The sequence below is a fragment of the Tarenaya hassleriana genome, unplaced genomic scaffold (assembly GCF_000463585.1).
Source record: "Tarenaya hassleriana unplaced genomic scaffold, ASM46358v1 Cleome1, whole genome shotgun sequence".
Lineage (NCBI taxonomy): Eukaryota > Viridiplantae > Streptophyta > Magnoliopsida > Brassicales > Cleomaceae > Tarenaya > Tarenaya hassleriana.
In genome coordinates, this window is record NW_010960187.1 from 9,107,154 (window position 1) to 9,127,282 (window position 20,129).

General features: G+C 38.7%; 5 protein-coding genes across 12 annotated transcripts in view; all 5 read right to left on the minus strand.

Annotated features, from left to right (window-relative positions):
- The window catches only part of LOC104820894, a 5,932-nt gene extending 1,749 nt beyond the window's left edge, over positions 1-4,183 (minus strand). For 3 of the 5 annotated variants that reach the window (XM_010551551.2, XM_010551558.2, XM_010551566.2), the window contains exons 1-9: positions 3,107-4,182; positions 2,654-2,893; positions 2,261-2,566; positions 2,117-2,185; positions 1,227-1,751; positions 1,052-1,120; positions 737-898; positions 402-618; positions 8-318 (exon numbers count right to left, since the gene is read on the minus strand). In XM_010551551.2, coding sequence (XP_010549853.1) covers positions 8-318; positions 402-618; positions 737-898; positions 1,052-1,120; positions 1,227-1,751; positions 2,117-2,185; positions 2,261-2,566; positions 2,654-2,893; positions 3,107-4,060 — 2,853 coding nt within the window. In that variant the 5' untranslated portion in view covers positions 4,061-4,182. Of the gene's footprint in view, positions 319-401; positions 619-736; positions 899-1,051; positions 1,121-1,226; positions 1,752-2,116; positions 2,186-2,260; positions 2,567-2,653; positions 2,894-3,106 lie in introns of all 5 variants that reach the window. The other 2 variants (XM_010551545.2, XM_019203405.1) reach the window with 2 other exon arrangements.
- Positions 4,184-5,132: 949 nt separating this feature from the next.
- LOC104820921 (amidase 1) lies at positions 5,133-8,520 on the minus strand. Its single transcript, XM_010551578.1, has 9 exons — positions 8,340-8,520; positions 7,623-7,775; positions 7,356-7,480; positions 7,053-7,178; positions 6,699-6,881; positions 6,339-6,489; positions 5,986-6,154; positions 5,778-5,912; positions 5,133-5,500 (listed from the first exon to the last, which is right to left on the minus strand). Exons 1-9 carry the CDS (start codon positions 8,444-8,446, stop codon positions 5,366-5,368), a joined length of 1,284 nt encoding a protein of 427 aa, XP_010549880.1. The 5' UTR covers positions 8,447-8,520; the 3' UTR covers positions 5,133-5,365.
- A 650-nt stretch (positions 8,521-9,170) lies between these two features.
- Positions 9,171-11,648, minus strand: LOC104820930 (root phototropism protein 3-like). 4 transcript variants are annotated; one of them, XM_010551589.1, is made up of 5 exons: positions 11,432-11,648; positions 11,250-11,319; positions 10,562-10,939; positions 9,729-10,415; positions 9,171-9,591 (listed from the first exon to the last, which is right to left on the minus strand). In XM_010551589.1, exons 1-5 carry the CDS (start codon positions 11,608-11,610, stop codon positions 9,199-9,201), a joined length of 1,707 nt encoding a protein of 568 aa, XP_010549891.1. In that variant the 5' UTR covers positions 11,611-11,648; the 3' UTR covers positions 9,171-9,198. The 4 variants fall into 4 exon arrangements, with proteins under 4 accessions (XP_010549891.1, XP_010549911.1, XP_010549901.1 ...); XM_010551609.2 differs by having other exon boundaries at positions 10,562-10,904; positions 11,250-11,334; positions 11,432-11,499; XM_010551599.2 differs by having other exon boundaries at positions 11,250-11,334; positions 11,432-11,498.
- A 1,916-nt stretch (positions 11,649-13,564) lies between these two features.
- On the minus strand, positions 13,565-16,010 carry LOC104820950 (alpha-crystallin domain-containing protein 22.3-like). Its single transcript, XM_010551630.1, has 3 exons — positions 15,846-16,010; positions 14,303-14,670; positions 13,565-13,937 (listed from the first exon to the last, which is right to left on the minus strand). The coding sequence occupies exons 1-3, from the start codon at positions 15,848-15,850 to the stop codon at positions 13,702-13,704; spliced, it is 609 nt and encodes a 202-aa protein (XP_010549932.1). The 5' UTR covers positions 15,851-16,010; the 3' UTR covers positions 13,565-13,701.
- Positions 16,011-16,313: 303 nt separating this feature from the next.
- Positions 16,314-19,558, minus strand: LOC104820960 (cation/calcium exchanger 5). Its single transcript, XM_010551642.1, has 2 exons — positions 18,418-19,558; positions 16,314-17,531 (listed from the first exon to the last, which is right to left on the minus strand). The coding sequence occupies exons 1-2, from the start codon at positions 19,336-19,338 to the stop codon at positions 16,767-16,769; spliced, it is 1,686 nt and encodes a 561-aa protein (XP_010549944.1). The 5' UTR covers positions 19,339-19,558; the 3' UTR covers positions 16,314-16,766.
- Between the last annotated feature and the right edge of the window lie 571 nt (positions 19,559-20,129).

A 20,129-nucleotide genomic window follows, 5' to 3' on the forward strand; every position in this document is an offset into this window, starting at 1 on the left:
CAGCAGGAAAGCCAGAGATGTGGCAAGTGGATTTGCTAGCCAAGAAGATGCGGTTGTGAAGTGTAAAGGCATCAACTTTGTCCATGTGATTGATCGATTCTAGAAGCTGAGCAGCGGATTTGTCATTGTGGAGTTTGGAAATATTTAGCAGAGCATCTTCTAGTCCTGAGCTCGACCACAAGCTGGCACACTCATTCAGAAGAGCTGATATATTTGACCCTGGAGCTAATAAAATCCATGGTTTGTATAATCTGGTCGAGGCTACAAGAATTTTTGCTACCCTGTAAACTTCACCCAATGCAAGAATATATTTCTTCCCTGGAAAACCGGAATGTGTCAAAGCCTGAAAATACCGTAAAATGAAAAAAAAAACATGATTTGCGATCCTCCAAGGACAGTACCTTGAGGAGAAGATAGGATTTTTCTTTGAATGTTCTTTTCCTGCGCCAGCTTCCAAATAGCAACAGCGTGTCTCAGTTCTTGAGCACAGGCAGAAGCAATGGCAGACCAAGTCGAAGTATAGTTGGACTGCTGCTCGGATGAGCACAAGTTCAAGATCTTCAGAGTCAATGTAGAGTGTTTCAGAAGTTCGATTGTTGAATTCCAATCGTTTTCAGCCTGTGAAAGAATTCATATTTTTTGTTAAAGCCTAAAAACTTGAAGGGACTTTGAAGATATTGAGTTATAATTTATAAATATTGGGAACATTAAACAGAAAATCTGAAATGGATTTTACCGGTAACAATCTCTCTGAGAGGCGATATTCTGAATCCAGTACTCGAAACTTTATCTCCTTAAGAGTGTTGACAAACTCCCTAATGTCAGAGGGTCTCAGTTGTAGACTCTCCAAGTCGATTTCACTGATCAGAACATCCTCTTGCAGCTTCTTACGCATATCCTACAAGAGCAGGTAACAACAAATTTCCAACATTTCCCAGTCATGTATGACATTTTCCTTAGAAACGTTTTATGTAATCTGTCATGAGATTCTCTCAGATTTGTTCCAGTAACTAAAGACAAGCAAAATGCATATTGTAGCATTCCCACCAACCTGAATTTCCTCGTCGCATTTTTCTACTTCAGTGCCTTCACTAGAATCAGCAACTAATTTTCGAGCTTCCTGCAATTCCCAAGATTTAAAAGGAGGAATGCAAAATTTACAGAAAGGAGAGTACTAAGAAAATGTGAATAGAAGAAGGTAAGAGTCCTGAAAGAGGTCCACTGACCTTTATATTCTCCAGATGGTTTAGAGCAACGTAGCACAATTCGGTTTTTAGTTTATCAAAGAGATCCCGGAAATCGTTCACCTCTATGCTAGTGAATTGTTTTTTGTGTTGTTCTCTAGTACCAGCATGATCAAAGGTTTGACTCGGGGTTTCATTCCCCACAGAAACACCTCCAAATTTCCTGGAACTGTTATCTCCTTCCTTCAAATCAGAAACTGTCACAGGCTGCATTGAACCTTGAAACTCCCAAGAATCATCCTCATCATTTACCAAATTGAAATCAGTGGCAGCCTTGCTGTTTTCAGCACCTTTAGTATTCTCCTCCACTCGATTGTATAAACTTGATATTAGATCACTGACTGATAAACTTGGACCAGGAGCCTTAGGTTTATCCCTCGAGGAGGAATCATGTATGGAAGAGGGAACAGCTCCATGAAATACAGGATCAGAACTTTCAAGATCTTCTTCGCCGAAAAGGGACAGCGCCAACGGTCCATTAGGCTTCTCTGGCTGCACTTCTTTCTCCTGAGCGCATAGATGTGAAAAATCAAGATGACTATATGCATAACAATGACATTGATCTTAAGAATGAAGAAAACATGTCTTCAGATATGAATACAAAGTGCGAATACTAAGCAACGCATATTCCAACGAAGTTTTAAAGGAAGCACACGGATCAAGTAGAAATGTTCAGCAAGAAAAGTAGGACAACAGGCCACTATCTGGGTGAAATAAGTTCTAGTAAAATGTCCGTCATAAAGCGACTTTAAGATTCGTTCAAAACAATATGAAGAGATGCATTGATCACCACTAAAATTCTAACATAATAGCCGCATAATCTGGGCAGCCTTAATTCAACACCTTGCACAGAATGTCAAACATGTTATTACCTGTACCACACCATCAGATAAATGATTCTGGAAATTGGCAGGAAGAACATCAGGAACACCTAGCTTTTCCTGAAAGGAAGGTGAAAAATATCATTCAATATCCACATTCTGGAAAGATAATTACATGGATTGTTGATGCATTACCTCGTTCTGTATATCATTTTCTGAAGATGACTGCTTAAATGCCCAGGTTGTTTCTTCAGAATCGCTGGGAAAGAAACTCGGAACAGTGTTCCTCTCATACTGCTGACTTTGAGAGCTAGAATTTGGAAAACTGGTGGCTTCAGTTTTTGAAGTTGGATTGATATCAAATCCTAAGCCCCACCCGCCACATTGTTGAGAAGATTGTTGAGAAGACACGGCAAATAAATCGTCGACCTGATGCACACCATTCTCGAATGCAACGGCCAATTCAGCGCTTTTAACATCCTTCTTATCATTCCCTTCAACCTTAAAACTAGAAAATCTCAGACCCAGCATAATCAATGGAGTTTATAAATGCACTTACACGATTCTTCTACTAAAGGTTGCTCATACCTTACTTGTTATACTGTTCTTCAGTTCTCCAGTTTCTGCAACCTTGTATTCCCATCCGTCGTTATTCCAAGAGCCATCCTCTCCAAATCCCGAATCAGAAACTGAATTAACTGCATCGATTTTACCACTATCGACATTTAGGCCTACCCCATTTGTTGGTAAACTCCAAAAGTTCCAACTCAAATTCGATGTATTAGAAACCACAGCAGGTCCACTTTCAGCCGTCTTCTGTTCCACCGGCTTGAATACAAATGTATGACAAAAAAGGGGCATGAGAGTAGAATACCATACTGACCAATTTAGCGTAGAATTTCAACTACTTGATAACACCATAGATTCACTTGACTAATTGAAAAGTCTACGATCATCCAACACACTCGACTCACTAGCAAGTTAAGAAAAGAAGCTCTATGCAACATAAAAGAAGTAACTTTCCTCGCAGTTTATAATTACCTTAGAGTCTCCATCTCCAGTCTGCGACTTAGATTCAGCAGTTTTGAATTCCCACCCCTCATCTTCATCAATATCATCTTTCTGATCAACAGAGCCCAAATTTGAACCATTCGAATCAAACATCACGTCACTAGAATTTGAATGCATGGCATCAGACTTCGGTCCAAACCTTTGCGTATCAAAATTCAATGGATTCCAGCTCAAATTCTCCATGCTAACTGAATTTGGACCTTTTTGGCTCAAACCAGTGTCCTTTAATTCCAAATCAGACCTTCTCACTATCACGATCTCAGCCGGACCCGAATCCGAAAGATGTCCCCCAAAATTCAGTGAATTCAATTGCGAATTCTTCGTATTCGTGTCAAAATGAGCCGAACTATTTGTGTCAAAATTCAGCCCGTTTTCCGGCTTGTTCTGGTCATTATCCATATACAAATTTGCAATCAAATCATTGATTCCAACACTCGGATTCGTATACATTACTTTTTTCACAGATCCATTGCCATTATTGTGTTTACTAGAAGTCGAGTCGAAAGAAAATCTTAACGCTGGAGCCGACACACCTGATCCATCCCTTTCTCCTTCCTCCTCCGCTTCTCCAAACACCGACAGTGGCACCGGACCCTGAGGCTTCACCCACTGAGCCTGACTCGACTCGATCCGACTCGGCGCCGACTCAAGCTGAGCCACCACCGTCGAGTCCGTATCGTTGCGATCCGCGAGGAAACCGTTTGGATCGGGCGGGAGAGATCCCGCGCGGGAAACAGCAACAGAAGAATCGACGAAGTCTCCCCAATCATCATCTATTTCGTTCCTCCCCGTATCTCCGGAGGCGAAACCACCGCCGGAAGACGTTGCCGTGGCGGCTACGGCGGCGGTCGGAACGGGAAAGAACAAATCCAGGCCGCTCATTTGACCGGCAAACATATTATTGTTGAGATTCGATGCGAACATGAAGATTCCGTCGAAAATCTCACCTCCGATGGCTGTCGGCGGTTCGGCTCGTCGCCGTCGCCCTTCTCTCTTTCTTTTCTATATTGCAGGGTGCGCAGGTTAGCATAGCCTGGCCCCCATTTATTTTCCTCAGAAAAATAATATAGTGCGTTTTTTAATGTAAACATTGTTAGTGTGTTGTGTAATTAAAATAATTATACTATTTTGTCAAATACGTAAAATAATGGTCCTCCGTTTGAAGAATCAAATCTTCTAGTCAAGATGGACCGACCGGTGAATTTCATTGACTTAAAGAAAGTGAATTTAATGGAAAATGAATAATAATAAGTATTTCGGCTTCTTTTAGATTATTTTTAGGAAAACCCCGCGAAAATACAAAACTCTTGCAAAATATATTAAACAATAAACAAAATTTTAATTTAACAAATAAATACATATATATATATATATTAATATTTTAAATATTGTAAAAAATCACTTTCAATTTTAAAAATTGATATATTATTTTGATATATTTTAATATTTGGTATATTTATTTATCGGACTAAAAATTTATATAATTTTTTAGAATATATTGTAAAGTTTCTATATTTCCCTGGAATTTTTTTATTCACATATCTATTGGTTAACAATATTTTATTTTATTTTAATATTTTTTAGATATTTTTAAATTCGTGAGGGACGTAATTAATTAGTTGTATGTAGGGGTGGACATTTCGGGAAATGGTTCGGGTTCGGGAAGGAATAGATCGGTTCGGTTCTTTCGGTTTTACAAAAATAGGTACCAATCGGGTTTTTTATTATATTCGGTTCGGTTCGGTTTCGGTATTGGTTCGGTTCTGGGTTTTATTAAAAAAATGATAGATTTTCTTTAAAAATATTCGGTTTTTCGGGATTTTTAAAATTCGGTTCGGTTCGGTTCGGTTCCGGAAAAATTCGGTTCTCTAAAAATGGTACCGTTCGGGAAATAACAACGGTTTCAGATCGGAAAAAATACCGTTTTAACGGTTCGGTTCGGTCCGGTTCCGAAGAACCGAACCGAAACACCCAGCCCTAGTTGTATGAGAGTAAATTAAGTAGGCGTTCAATGAATCTTTTAATTATAAAAAAAAAAGTACAATTCCGCAGCCACGGGATCTCACGAGTATGTGCGTAATTAGCTGGCAAGGACCAAAATCGGGACCCTCTTGGACTCGGCTAAATACATCGAATTGGATGGATGCACTCGCCATTGCCAATACATTGAATTCGACCGAACCGGTGAACCTATTCCGGTTTACAAATTTCTGGTCCGAGAGCCTCGGTTCACAAACACACCTGTGGTCCAATATCTTTCCAAAGAGCTTCAACCAGATTTAGAAGTAACCCATCCGAACCATGTTTTGCAACCATTGAGACCGAAACCGGAAGGTTTTCGTGTAGCCCTAATGGTATGCTCACCTGTCACAAAACCGAAAATCAGTAAACCGTTTAGGTATTCTAACCGACCGAATCTAATAAATCGGGTAACAATAAGACAATTCAATATTTCCTTAAACCCGTAACTCAAAAATTCCAATTCGGTTTGGTCTCGGTTCATTTTTTCATATTCGATTAATGTTCAACTTGGTTCCGACAATTTTGGTTCGGTTATTTTCGGTTACTCTACTTTTGTGGAGAATGTCGCAAACTATTTTCAAAATTTTTAACTCCATGATGAACCATGACAAGTTATTACCTGGCAGAAACCGGAAACTCCGGCGACGGAAAGCAACCCGAAGGCTCTGCCGCGGAAAATCTCGAGCTGTGATGCATCAGTCTGCAGTTTCGGCGGAGGGCCTGGCATCGTCGGAATGATCAGAACACCGTCGTCCTGACAAAAAAAACCGTGTTTATGTAAGCATCAATCTTTCGGAGGTTCGAGAAAGATAGGAAGAAGTAATTACCCCGAGCAAATCTGAAAGAGCTGACCGGAGTTCTACCGTCGCTGATCGGCAAGCGTCGATCTTCTCAAAGGTTGTCTGCATCGCTTGTTCGACCCGTTCCGATATTCCGGGACCAAACACCGGCTTGGTGGATTCGATCCATTCGCCATGGTTTTTCTTGAATTCGAACCTAGAATCAGTATGGATAATTGGTATGGTCGAAATCGTTAAACCCGAAATCAAGAACCTAGATTCAGCTGAAATCCTACAATTATTTCCTATTTTCGAAACATTTTAGACTGCATCTTGTGTAGATATTTCAAGTTTAGATTCTAATCGGTTTTATGAAATGAAAAAGAAGGATTTATGTTTACCTTTGAAGCAATCTCATCGAGCTTGAGAGGGCCTCGAGCAATGGTATGTTAAACTCTCGGGACGTAACGACATCTCCCGTCATGAAGTGCTTCAAACTCGGAACTTTCTCTTCAATGTAGTCTCCAAGATTCACGTTCTTTACGATTTCCCCTTCACGAAAAAAATGTTACTCGAAAAAAAAAACATTTCTTAAGCATTGTGAAAAGCGAAAAGCAGAAAAATGCAGGGAAAAAACGGCTTAATGATCTTTTCGTGGAACCCGAGACATAGAAGATCGAAACAAACGCGATTTTCCTCAAAATTATGATCTTACATCACATCGGACAATACACAAAGTTTAAAGTAGTTTAAACGCTTACCTCCGAACAATTTTTCTGCCGCTCGAACTATAGAGCGAATCATCCAATCAGGTGGAACACTGGAAAGCTTGAAACAATCATCGGCGATTATCATTTTACTCGGTTTCATATCGTTCAAATCGGGTAACTGCAGAAGAACGCAGCCAACACGTCTCAAAATCGCGGGTTCCCGAGCAAACCATCCTACATACGAGAATTTGACGTCAAGAAAAAAACTTTAAAAACCCGAAGAATAGGAAAACGAGTCGGATATCCAAGATTCGATCCAGTTGTAGTTCTGAAAGTTTTAACATTACCAATAATTCTTCTATTTCGGTCCACTTGTTCTACCGAGTTTTCGCTAAGTTTACTTACCCACGGTATCGAAGCTCTGAGCCATTGGAACAACTCCGGTTGTTGTAACAATTCCGTGCGATGGTCGGATCCCGAAAACTCCGCAGTATGACGCAGGAACTCTTACACTTCCCCCGGTGTCAGTTCCTATAACACAAATCCCATGTTATTTTTCCCCACGAAAAGACATTTTTTACTTCCGAAACACGAAGTATCGAAAAATCCGCAAATTTCATCTGCCTTTCGCAATTCCCAGTGTTTCCATTGATTTTTCTTCTTCTACTACATATAATAACAATAAGGCAAGCTCGTTTTCTAACTAACCGACGGAAAAATCCGCGAGACCAGCGGCTACTGCGACGGCAGATCCGCTCGAAGATCCACCGGGAACTCTATCCAATGCAATCGGGTTTCTTGGCGTTCCGTAGTGCGCGTTTTCGCCGTTTATACTGCCAAAAAAGGACAACAATAATCATATGCATATAACATGGTTTGAGAGTTATTAATCATCGTGAAACAAATCGATCGGTTATAACTAAACCGAGATGCTGAAACGTTAAAAGGTCGGTTTAGGAGTCGAAATGCGAAAACCTGTAAGCCATTTCGTCCATAACGGTTGAACCGACAGAGGTGGCACCGGCGGCTAAGAGAGCTGAAACCACCGGAGCTGTGGAAGTGGCGGCGGAATGAGTCCGTAACCAATCCGGGTTACCAAAACCGGTCACATGTCCTTCCACATCGAATCTGGATAAAAATCCGACAAAATTATGCGTTTAAATCAATCAAAATGAACGAGGAAGAAGGAGAAACCGAAGATATGCAGTTCTTTGCTTCGGTTTAAGGATTTGAGACCATGTTTTCAGGGATTTTCTTTCACTTTCCTAGCTGCCAAACAGTACTTTAGATTTGGAAACCCAGTTGCGGAGTAAACAAATTTTCTGAGAATCACTTTCTTTCTGACCAAACAACCGCTTCACCATTACATTTCTATCGTACATAAAACCCTAATTGAATGCTCTGGCTCCCGGGATTTTGTCGTAGATTTTCCCCCACTTTCTCAGTAACCAAACAATCCTTTTCATCCGTCGTATCTAGTTGTATCGTGAGAAGTTCGAATCGAGACAAGGGCACAATCTCAAGAAAAAAGGTCGAGAATTTGCAAGGCAAAAAGATAAATAATTTCAGAATTTTTATCTTTGCCCATAAAAAAAAAACGATTCAGAGCATAAACAATGATACTCGAGATAATACATAAACACATAAATCCATGCGTACATGCGTCTGTGAGTGTCTACGTATGAGAATTACATGTCTTTGATGGCGAAAGTGAGGCCTTGAAGAGGCGAAGATGAAGAAGGCGTTGGAGGAATTATGAATTTCTCCATGAAAGCACCAAAATCGTTGTCCGTCGCCATTGTTGCAGCTCCAGACGTTCTTCTTCTTCTGTAAGATGGAGAAGATGATTAACACAGTGGGCGATGACAAGTGTGTGTCCGAGGATACATACATATACAAGTGACATTTTTTTTTTATCCATTAAGATTTTTCTCTTTTTTTTTTTTGTTGCCAATAATGTTACGATTAAATAATAGATAATATCATTTGTATGCGTATGAATTATAATATAAAAACAGTAAGCTAAATTGAATTATTAAAACAATTGTGCAAATTCTGATTTTTAATAGTTTGCGAAATATTTTTTCTGTGATACATATTAACCACCCCTGTTTTTTACACGGCTGAAAGTAGCTGTAACTAATATAAATCATTTTAATAATTTATCTATAAATAGGATGCTTTTTCGGATTCTGTTTCACAATGGTTCGGTTACATTCGGTTATAGAAAAATTATAACTATTAGAGTTTTATATATATTTTGGTTCGATTTGATTTAGATATATTTTTTAAAAAAAATTATCTATTTTTTTTTGCAATTTTAGTTTTTTTGAATTTAGAAAAAATATAACCGTTTGATTTTATGTATTCATGTAATTTTATTTTATTAGATTCAATTCAATTATTCGATTAATAACAAAAAATTGTTCAGCCTATCTATAAATATGTAATTGTTTTTTTTTTGTGAATTCTTTTATAATTGGTTGATCCTTCATCCTCTACTAATCCCATTCCAAGAGTTGCTTTACAAAAGACTAAAAGCTAACTTTTATTAATTTACCAAAAGAACACATCTTTTCACATGTCTTTGAATTTTCACCTTACACATTTCTAAACTTTCAAGTTGAACCTTCATGTTCTCCACCTCTTTCTTCATCATCTTTATCTCGTAGTCACTCTTCAATTTCTTCATCCACGAACCCGATCTCTCAATAAACTTTCCCACCTTTGCCGCTGCTTGACTCTTCGTCCTCTGGCAATCCGATCCGACGGCTGTGATCGATTTCGTCGCAGTTACTTGCTCGACAAGTAAGAATCGAGCATTGATCTCTACCGGAAGTCTATCATTCTTCATCACATGTTGCCTCGCCTCTCTTGACAGTTTATTGTACTCCATAGCTTTGATGATGCTGAGCTTTTCTTCTTCGGTTATTTCCGGATGCGTCTGTACCAAAGGATTTCGAAAAATCAATTCAAAACCAACTATGAAACCGGGATAAACCATCGTATCGGTCCAAACTCAATTCTGAAAACATATTTAATCAAAATATATCTTACTGTTTTTACGTGTTTTTTTTTTACCTTGAGATACATATCGATGGCTCGGTATAGACTATTATGGCAAGATCTTGCGTTTTCAGGCAATGTTTCGAGGATCATCCGAAACTCCATCACTTCCAGCTTCTCATCTCTCGCGATCCGGCATAAGTACTCATCCACTAATCTCCCGACAGCAAGGCTTTCAGAACCGGGGAGATTTCTTGTCTTGCAAGTAAAGAAACGCTTCAAAACCCTAGCAATGATCGCAGCATCGTAAACACTCCCATTCTCTTTCAGATTTTTCACCATGAGATCCGAAACCAGGGACTTGTCCAATACAGAAGCAACCCGGATCTCGAGTTCTTCCACTAGCTCGGTTCTGATTCTGATCGCTAGGGCTAGTTTCAGCAGGTGAAGCAAAAAATTGCAGGAGGCAGAGGTTTCTTGTGGTGGAAGTAAACTAATTAGGGTTTCGACCGTATTCCTTTGGTTAGACGGTTTCTCTCCGTGGCCGCCATTGTTGCTCCTCGGGATCACCCTCGAGAACCATCGAGAAGTCCACCGCGCGATACATGATATGATGATCTCCGACCTCATCCCCTTCTTCTTGAGAAATCCAATCACTTCACTGAAATGATCAATTCTCAAGCATGATACATCTTCAAACCACCAATCTTCGGTTTCCATTTCAAGTTTCTCTTGAACACACTCTTTTGGATTCACATAAGCCTTCAGACAAGAACGAGATGGGTAAATTGAAATTATCAAGAGCTTTATAAGTTACATTCGCATGGTAATTATATATATATATATATATATATATATATATATCTCTTTTGCAGTACATAATAAATCAGCATAGGATATTGACTTACATTCCAAGCAATTGCTTCTGCGCATCGTTTCGCCACTCCAAACGTCTCGGCCCAAGGAGAAACCGATTCGCAGCTTCTGAGGACAAGAAACAAGTCTTTCCAAGTGGAAGAAAACATCAGAAGAGACAGGAAATCTTCTGCCTTTCTGACAAGATTTCCTGTTCCAAGATCCTCCGTCATCTCTAGAAACCGAGCTGCACAGTACATCTGTACGATGTTCTTTGGAGAAATCGTGTTTTCGATCTTCGAACCGTAGCAGAACTTCACGATTATTCCGAAAGTTTCAGGCCCACCTGGGAAGTTGTCTATATGAACAACATCAGGGGTCATCTGTGAAACTTGTCTGTTCAAGAATCCAGATTTTGAGATCATAGTTAGCTGCAGATTTAGCCAAGAAACCAAACCCAGCTTCAGATCCTTGTCGTAGTATCGAAAAAATGGCAAACTCGTTTTGCAGAATTCAACAAAACATAAGAAAGAATCTTTTGTAAATCCCAGAAAACCCTAACCCGGATTGCGATTTCTTATGAGAGTTTGATAAATCGTACGTCCGGTGTGTTTGGAAATTCGATCAAGATTCACGGTATGTTCAAGATTTTGTTATTGTGAATGGATGTAAGTATTGGTATATATATAATATATACATATACATATACATATATATATATATATATATCTTAAAACATACCTTATCCAAGTTGAAGATTGAATCTCCAAGTCTAACGATTAGGTCACTTGCTCTCTTTGTTCTAACAATCCTGCAACAAAAAATTCTAAGTTATATTGTCATTATTCTCACAATCATATCAGATAATATTCATGCTTTGAGATCTAACTAAGTTTCAGACAAACTGAACATCACAAGTTTACCAGTTATTGTCTCTTTCTCCCACAGACTCTGCTACGAAAGGGGAACTCTCCGGTACGACTTGTAACCGGTTCGGTTTTTTAGACATAACCGGACCGTTAACCGGTTTTCTGTCTTTAAAACTTCTCCTCACGGGAAAGAAAACCGGTTCACGAACCGAGTATGCAACTCTGCAACTCATGTCTCCTTCACAAAAAAGCTTTTGCACAACAATGGAAGAACTGCTTCGTTGTGGAATGATTTGAGTAAAGGTGGTGATGTGTATAAATAATATGGTTGGCCATGGACCCGCATTCAATTACAAATGGTATTGGTACATCTACAAAAAAAATATATTATTATTTTTTATTTGTATATAATTTAGAGCATATCTGTCAAAATACTATCAAACATCCAAATCTACTTAACAATATTTTACATCATTTAAGAGAATAAAAATAGATAAACTAGTAACAAAAATATGTAATTTTATTTTTTTTTATAAAAAATATGTAAACTAATCTTTTTAACTGGAAAAATACGAAATATTGGAAGTGAACAAAAATAGAAAATATTTAAAAGTATGCGTTTTAGCTAATTTTCAATCATTTATATTTTCAAGCTATGAAAACTGATTTTTTATTGACTACATCCAATAAGTTGGATATTTTTCTATTATATATACATGAATGACAAAACTTTAAATTATATATTTAAGTTATTAATCAAGAAAAGTTGAACCAATTGTACATATTTAAAATTATAAATGTAATAGTTACTGATAATATTTATATTCAAAATGTATAGATTAGTATATACAACTTATGATATTTACTTTCCATGAAAACTATAACATAATTTTGTTCAGACCTAATAGATTATTGTACCTATATAATTGGATATACCATTTTGAATATGTATATAATTTGATATATCAATACTTGAAACATATGTATAAATATTTACATATCTTTGACTTTTATTACAAATCATGACGGATTTCTTATAAATTGACAAATTGAGTTGTAGTTTTCTACTGGGGGAAAGTCTCTATCTCATAAAGAGGGTTTGTTGTGTTTTGGGGTCCATATTTATTTATGTCACTATTAAATCATAAATTAAAAAGGTTAAAGTGACCAAACTTTTTCTCATTTTCTCTTGTGGCTATCTCAGCTTTATCAATCCCTTTGAACAATAAATGGTTCCATCCACAATGTCTTCTAAACCGGACCGTGCAAACCGGTTAAGGGTTCTGGTTTGATAGTGTTCTTACTCAACATTTTGTCACAAGACTTCATTTGTTGGACAAACCCGACTTGAACCAAAAACCAGTGCCAAATTTTTGTTTACTTCAAATCATTTTCAAAAACTACCTTTTAGTGTTGTATCCGTTGATAACCCATAATCATACTTCTATAATATAGATAAAAAAAAAGATTAAAATTGGACCGTCAATGTTTTCAAATGTTAAAAAATATACCTAAACCGGGATGGTTTTCGGTTAAGGTTTTGTAAATTGAATCGGTCGAACCGATCGGCCGAGTGGGTTTGGGTTTGAATTGTCAGCTACCGAATGTGTGGTCAAGAAGAAGAAGCCTGTGTGCACTTTTGGACCCCCGCAGCATGAGTAAATCTCCAAACGCTCTTGGCCACATTATAAAGCATAAAATTACATAATTCACCCCAAAGTTTTCATCGTGCTACACTCAACCCCACGGTTCAGACATCTCCTCTAAGGTTATCCATAAGTTTTTCAGTGACGTAGCAATCAGGTTTTGCTTCATCGTTCTGTTTACAGAACGATGATATAATTTAATAATTGGTACCCTCACATTTTTCTGAAGTACCTTTTATTCAAAAATAAAATTAAAAAAATATTTTTTTTATAATACGAAAAATTTACCATATTTTCGATCCAATTAAAATTTTCACAAAAATAGATAAACCCATATGGATGGATTTTTTCAAATAAAGACTCGAATATTGGTTTAAAAATGAATTTTGATCTATCTTTTATCGGTTATACTATCTTATCTTGGATATTAAAATTTATCGAGATCTGATTTTTGAATTTTGGTATATAAATAATTTTAAAGTTCAAAATTATTATGAATGGTAAATTAAATTTTAATATTTTTTGTTTTTCAATCGTAACAGATAAACAATCTTTTACGTACTTTGTTACGTCATTTGAAGCTGTTTAGCTTGCATCCAAAACTACACTACTAACCTCAACATAAAGAAAAGGGTTTGATCTTCTGGGTTTTGCAGCTCAACAAGAGTTCACAAATGTTCATATCTTCTTGACAGTACCAACGAGAACACCGTCTGATCCGAACTGGCCGACGAATTCGTCGTTATCCACGGGACCCGGAAGCTGGAAGGAGATGGTGAAATGTCCAGGCGGGCATAAGTTCTGGGTTAGCATCCTGAAGACCTGAGAGTGTTTGCAGACAGTTTTTTCGCCCGTTGTTGTCACTCCCTTTATCAGAATCTTCCCGTCCGGATCAACCTCGCAGCTGAATTCCTCTGTATATACGTTGAACATCACGTTAGATTCAACATCACAACAGGGTATTGCAGAAGATTTGGTTAAAGAACAGTAACAACGCGTAAACAGTCGAACGAAAGTTTCAAACTTTTTGACAGATCTTGCATGTTTCCTTCAACGGGGTGCAATAAAATCTTACCTACGCTTTTCAAAACCCAGATTTACCAAAGGCTCGATCTTTCTACCCATAACCCATTTTACCTAACTAGATTTTGGCAAAGTCTGGACCTTTTCTCTGTTTTCCTTAAGGTTTGGGCACAGTAAAACGTTCAACGAAATAGAGAAACGATAACTTTGTGCAGTAAAGGAAACTTCACAGAAACTTGAAAGGGATCAGTCTTACTTTCATCTCCTGATACACCAGGCAGAGATACGCGAAAATAGAACGAGTCCTCATTCTCAGCAATATCCACCAAACCGATGGTCGGTCCAATCTTCCCCATAGCTGCACTCCCTGTGAGGGCAACTCCGGTTTTGGTTTGATTAGCAAGGTCAGTAAACTCTGGAGCTGATTCACATGGCAGAAAAATCATGGCTGGCCCTCTCTTTTCCACATTGTCATTTGCCCTGTGACCCGACATGGAAGCTTGCCCGGTAGATGGACCGATGTAGGGGATGCTGTTCAATGGAACCACATTAAGAATCGTTTGGTTCCCCGTGTTGTCAGGAAGATTTGTATTAGCGTTTCCGATGTTATGACAACTTGAAGGCCTGAAATACGCAGAAAAGGAATCCAACTTCAAAAATTGGAACTAGATAGATTAGTAGAAAAGATAGCTAAATCTTGAACTCGTAAAGGTTATTACCAAGGCTATAAAACAACAACGATAATTCAGTTCAAATACCGATACAAGAGCTAAATCCCTGCCCATAATTTCTGTTACTGAGGCTTTAAAACAATGGCAACCCTTAGATCCAATGAAAGAGCTAAATCTTCTACATATATTGGCTATAACCATGGCATTAGAACAATGGTGATTGCCAAGTTCTCTTACAATGACAATTGTTAGATTCAAAAAGAGAGCTAAATCCTAAGCCTGTATTGGCTTCTTAGTGTGGCTTTAGCATGATGGGATTGTACGATTCGACAAGAGAACAATAGTGATCAACTGATTCAACAATAACAGAGCTAAATCTCGAACGCGTTTGGCTACTACCGAAGTTTCGAAACAACGAGACCGTAACATTCAACAGGAAAAGAGATATTCGACACTTAGTGGATAGAGCAAAGGGTTTTCGATAAAACTAACGCTGAAAACGATAACCAGACATTACAAGCCTTCCATATGATGAGGTATCTGACAGCCTCTCTGTACGAGCCATGTAGAAAACCGTCATACACGACGTGAGTTTAGTGTAATTATCCGTCTTTCGGACCAGATTGAATCTAGAAAACATACCTCCTAACCTACTTTCACTCCACTTTTCGGTATATACACAACCGAATCTACAGGCATATAGCTACATTTCAGAAATCCCTTCACGGTACACAAACTCTGTGTACAAGGGTCTTCGTATAAAGAAGTATATAGTCTACCACCACATTCCCCAAAACATCCCAAACCTCGGATCTCATTCAAAAATTTTCGGACAAGAAAGCAGAGAAAGCAAAGTAAATGGACCTCTGAAGTATGGAAACAAGGTTCTTCCAGGACATGAAGTTTGGCCACAGAATTCGAAGCTCAATTAGACTGACTTTTCAGGTTTTCAAAGCTCATTCAGTGAAAATGGCTAAAACCCTAATAGATTCATCATTCAATAGAACATAGAGAGACTACCAATACACACCAATATACAGATATACATACATATACACGCATACACACGCATATACGTGCATGCCCAACGCAAAAAGAGGCGTTCTTGAACAAAACCCATAATCGTACCTCATCGGAGCCGCCGTGTACGAGTCGCCGGCGAGGCTGAGAAGTGAAACTCTCGAAGAAAGTAGAAGAGCGAAAAAGGAAGTAATCACGTGCTTGCGCCCTACTGAGTACCTAGACACGTGGCCCAGTGAAAACGGAGAAACTTTGTCACCTGAGGAAGTAGATAGATATCTAAAACATTAAGATATTTATAAATTATAATATTTTCTATAGTTTATGTAATTTAGGACTCAAACATAATCCTTGTGATTTTGATTCGGTTAGTGACTCCAACATAATATTACAACATCTACACAACACACCCATATATCCATACAAATATAAATAAAATTTTTATATTTACAGTCCACAAGATAAATCCACATATATATATATATATATTAAGAAATTATATTAGTCACATATATGTATATTTGATTCAAATGACTTCCAATGGATTAAAAATCAGCAATAATGAATGTAAAAAGATATATGAATGCAGCATTTTAATTGAGAAATTATCAGTCTCACGCCTCACTCCACTCCACTCCACATTTCTCAAACCATACCGATTCCCCGGTTCTCTACACGTACCAGCCTCGGTTAACTGGCTGGCCCTCCCACATAACCGGTTCTTCACATCCATGATCTAGTCGAAAATTTCTGAAGTTCTTGACATAACCGGCACATGCCTCAACACCGGTTCTTGAATTCCCCAGTTTCGGTTATTGGAAATTCTTGAGTTGAGCTGTTGGTTTCCCGAAACTCTCGTGCTGACCATCGATTCCTCGAAAATGGTTCTTGAAACTCTTGATTGACCAAAAGTTCCGGGTTCTTGAATTAACCGAAATTCTCGTGCTAACCGGATGGTTATGGACATACTCTCTCACCTTAACCAGCTTTTCCTTCAATCCACAAAACTCCTTGCACGGATCATCATCATCAGGTTGAAAATCCAGCAATGATCATACTAACCAAAGTGAAAAGAACATAGAGGCCGACAAGACAGAATCCCCAGAATCTCGGAACTCGGAATCTAGACCAAGTTATAACCAACAGAGATCCCATCAAACTGAGTAGCAAGAACACAAAAGCCGTCACAATACCAGAGTGGAACTGAAGCTCATACGCATTTGGATACACGTTTGCTGTTTGCATCACCAATGCTGTTCCAAGTCCAACCAGCATATTAAACATAGGCCCAGCAAAGCAACCGGCCATAGCCATGGCTGGACGACCTGCCTTGGCAACTGCCACATCAGCAACAAGGTCCCCTACCGAGTTTCCCCAAGCAAGAACGGTTAGCCCAAGGAGAGCTGGCGGAAGTTTAAGGAGAGCTCCAAGTGCAGCCAAGCAGTTTAGAAGCTCTCCGGCTATTGTTGATATCCAGAAAACGCTCATTATGAAGGCGATAATGATGACGGGCATTTGCTCGGTTTTGGGAGGGTGTTTTTCGAGTGTGAAGTGAAGGAAAGCGAGGGAAGAGGTCATGAAGAGGATTACGAGCCATAGTGGGAGATGGGTATTTGGGATGAGGAAGGATATCGGGTGATTCAGCGGTATGAAAGAGTTACAAGCATATATAAGGGTCAGAGGGCAAAAGATAATGTTGGCAGATCGGTAAAACCGAGACCATTCAGAAGGAGAAGTTTGTGGGATTGTAAGCTTCAGAAGAATCAAGACAGGAGTTTCCCATATCTTTGAGATCTGCAATCACCCGAAAAAACAGAAACTTGTCAGACAAAAGATCCAGTATTGCATGAAATACCAGGACAAGCAACAGAAGTCATCTGTTGTTGTTCAACCAAAAAAAAAGTCATCTGTTGTTTCGGATTCATCAACATTAGAAGACTGGCTCTAGTTACCGATCATGCAACTAAATCCGTATATATATATATGACAAGCAATACTCAAAGATGGATCAGTATAAGATTAAGTTAGAAGGTTGAAAAAACAAAATGCCACCATCATGAGTGAACAAATCGGGAATAAAGCCAGATTTCTTCTTTATTTAACAACAGAACGAAACCACAAATATATAGCTGACAATGAAGAATGCAGGCAACCACTAAACTGATTTTTAACATATTTGTAGCCAAATCCAACAAACAAAAATAAAAGCCAAGTAAACAGAGACTTTCTCTTTATAGCATTACCAACATATTCACCAAGACCACCAAGATTGAGTCTCATGATTAAACCGAGGCAAGGCTTCGACTTGATAAAATCAATCATATCATAAACAACAAGACATGAAAGTTATCAAAATCGAGAAATCCGTAGAAGAAAACACGAGCAAAAAGCAGATTAACGTTGACCATGCTCTGATTCAAATCCAACAATCAGAACTGAGTAGAAGTAAGCTTTCAATATGTAGCCATTTAACCGACAGGAACAAACAGGAAAACTCCCAAAGGAAACACGGCCAAGAATCAAGATTGAAGAACCAATACCAAGTATGAAGGTCAACATACAAATCCAGCAGAAATCTAGGCTATCACTTCTCAGCATTATGATCAACAATAACTTGCAAAACTCATCGACATAAAGCAATGTAGTAGCGATCAAAAGCTAGAAGCTAAAGGATTTTTACCATTTCGCAAAGGCTACAAATGCCTAAACCTCGCTGTTCTTTCTCCATTTCAGGACTCTCCTCAAGATATCCAACTTCACAATCCTTTACATTCAGCAACTCCTTCTCTTCCTCACTATCTCCAGCCCCTTTTCTTTTCACTTTCTCAACATTCATACCGAAATCCATCCAGAACACGAATCCAACGAAGAACACGTAAAACCCTACAAACCCAATTGCTTGCCACACGAATATTTCGCCACTCAGGTAAACATAGAACAAGAACGACGCGGCAATCAAGTAGAACAACACGTCTCTGACAAATGACGCGGCGTCTACCGGAAATGGCGCCGCGTAGATCGCGACGAAGCCGACGACGAACGCCGAGACGAAAGTTCCGGCGGAGAGGATGGCTCCGAAGCCTGTTCGATACTGACCGCCGCGAAGTGCGGCGACGGAGGAGAAGACATCGGGAGCGCCATTGCCGAGGGCCAAAAGGGTCACAGCCGCCATGCTCGGAGACAGATTCAGGAGATCGGCGAGCCTGGTCGTGACGGTGGAGAAGTGGGTCTGAGCGGTTTTGATGAGGATGTAGAAGTGAAGGAGAATGAGAAGAGACAAAACAGGGATCGTGATGAATGGGTTCTGGTTGAAGACGCAGAAATGGAGGGAGAAGTAGTCGATGGCGCCATTTTCGTAGGGGTTACCAGAGGAACAAGAAGACTGAGGATTAGGGCTCGATTGATTTGCAGAAGTAGTGACAGTGGAATCGTCGAGGAGGGACCGATTGGGGGTTACAGAGGAGCGCGAGGGGTAATCCGGGAAACTGGGAATAGGTGTCGTGAGGAAGAAGAAGACGAGAATGGAAACTAGGGTTAAACACAGAGCTGAATTTCTAACGATCAAAGAAGCAGACGAAGAAGAAGAATAGATCAATTCCATGCCAATCAGGGAAAGAATGAGAAAAGTTGGGAGCTTTTCGCTAATGGGTATTGAAATCAGAGATCTTTAGCTTTCGGGTACAGAGATTTGCCAGATTTTGCTTCTGGGTGGATCCAATCACCCATGAACTTGGCTGATTTTCGAATGATTTGGCGAGTTCTTTGAATGTGAGGATCTGCTTCGTTAAGTTATTCGCCCAATTGCATGGAGACTTCCCAGATCTTTCTCACAGTAGGGTATGATAGTTTTATAATAAATATTAATTATATTATAATATGCAATATAGAGAGATCCGACCAAAAATCAGTTAAAGAAAAATTAATTCAAATCTTTTCTGATAATAAATTAAGCAATCCAGCTACTATTATTACTTAACTTTTTTTTAATAGATTTTCAACATCTTTTTGACAGGAAAACGCGTACAGGTAATTTTTCTCTTTTGTCGTTGGTGACAAAAATTAAGGAAATTAGACAAATCGGGTGACGATATTTATCAATGATAATTTGCGAACTTACATAAAGATGAAGATGATGACCAAAACAATTAAAAAACCACAAACAAACAAAAAAAGGATGATTTAGATAGTGTTTACAAATATTATTATGCGGCCGGCAATTTTCTAACGAATTTAAAACTCTTCGGTTCACTCAATACATTTCGTATGCAAACTTTTCATATGATACTCCACATCATAGCTCACTTCCTGTAGAAGCATATATTCATTTTTTTCCCCAAAAGGTTTCCTTTAGAGTTATACTCTTTACATTTTCATTTTGTTGTATTGGTAACT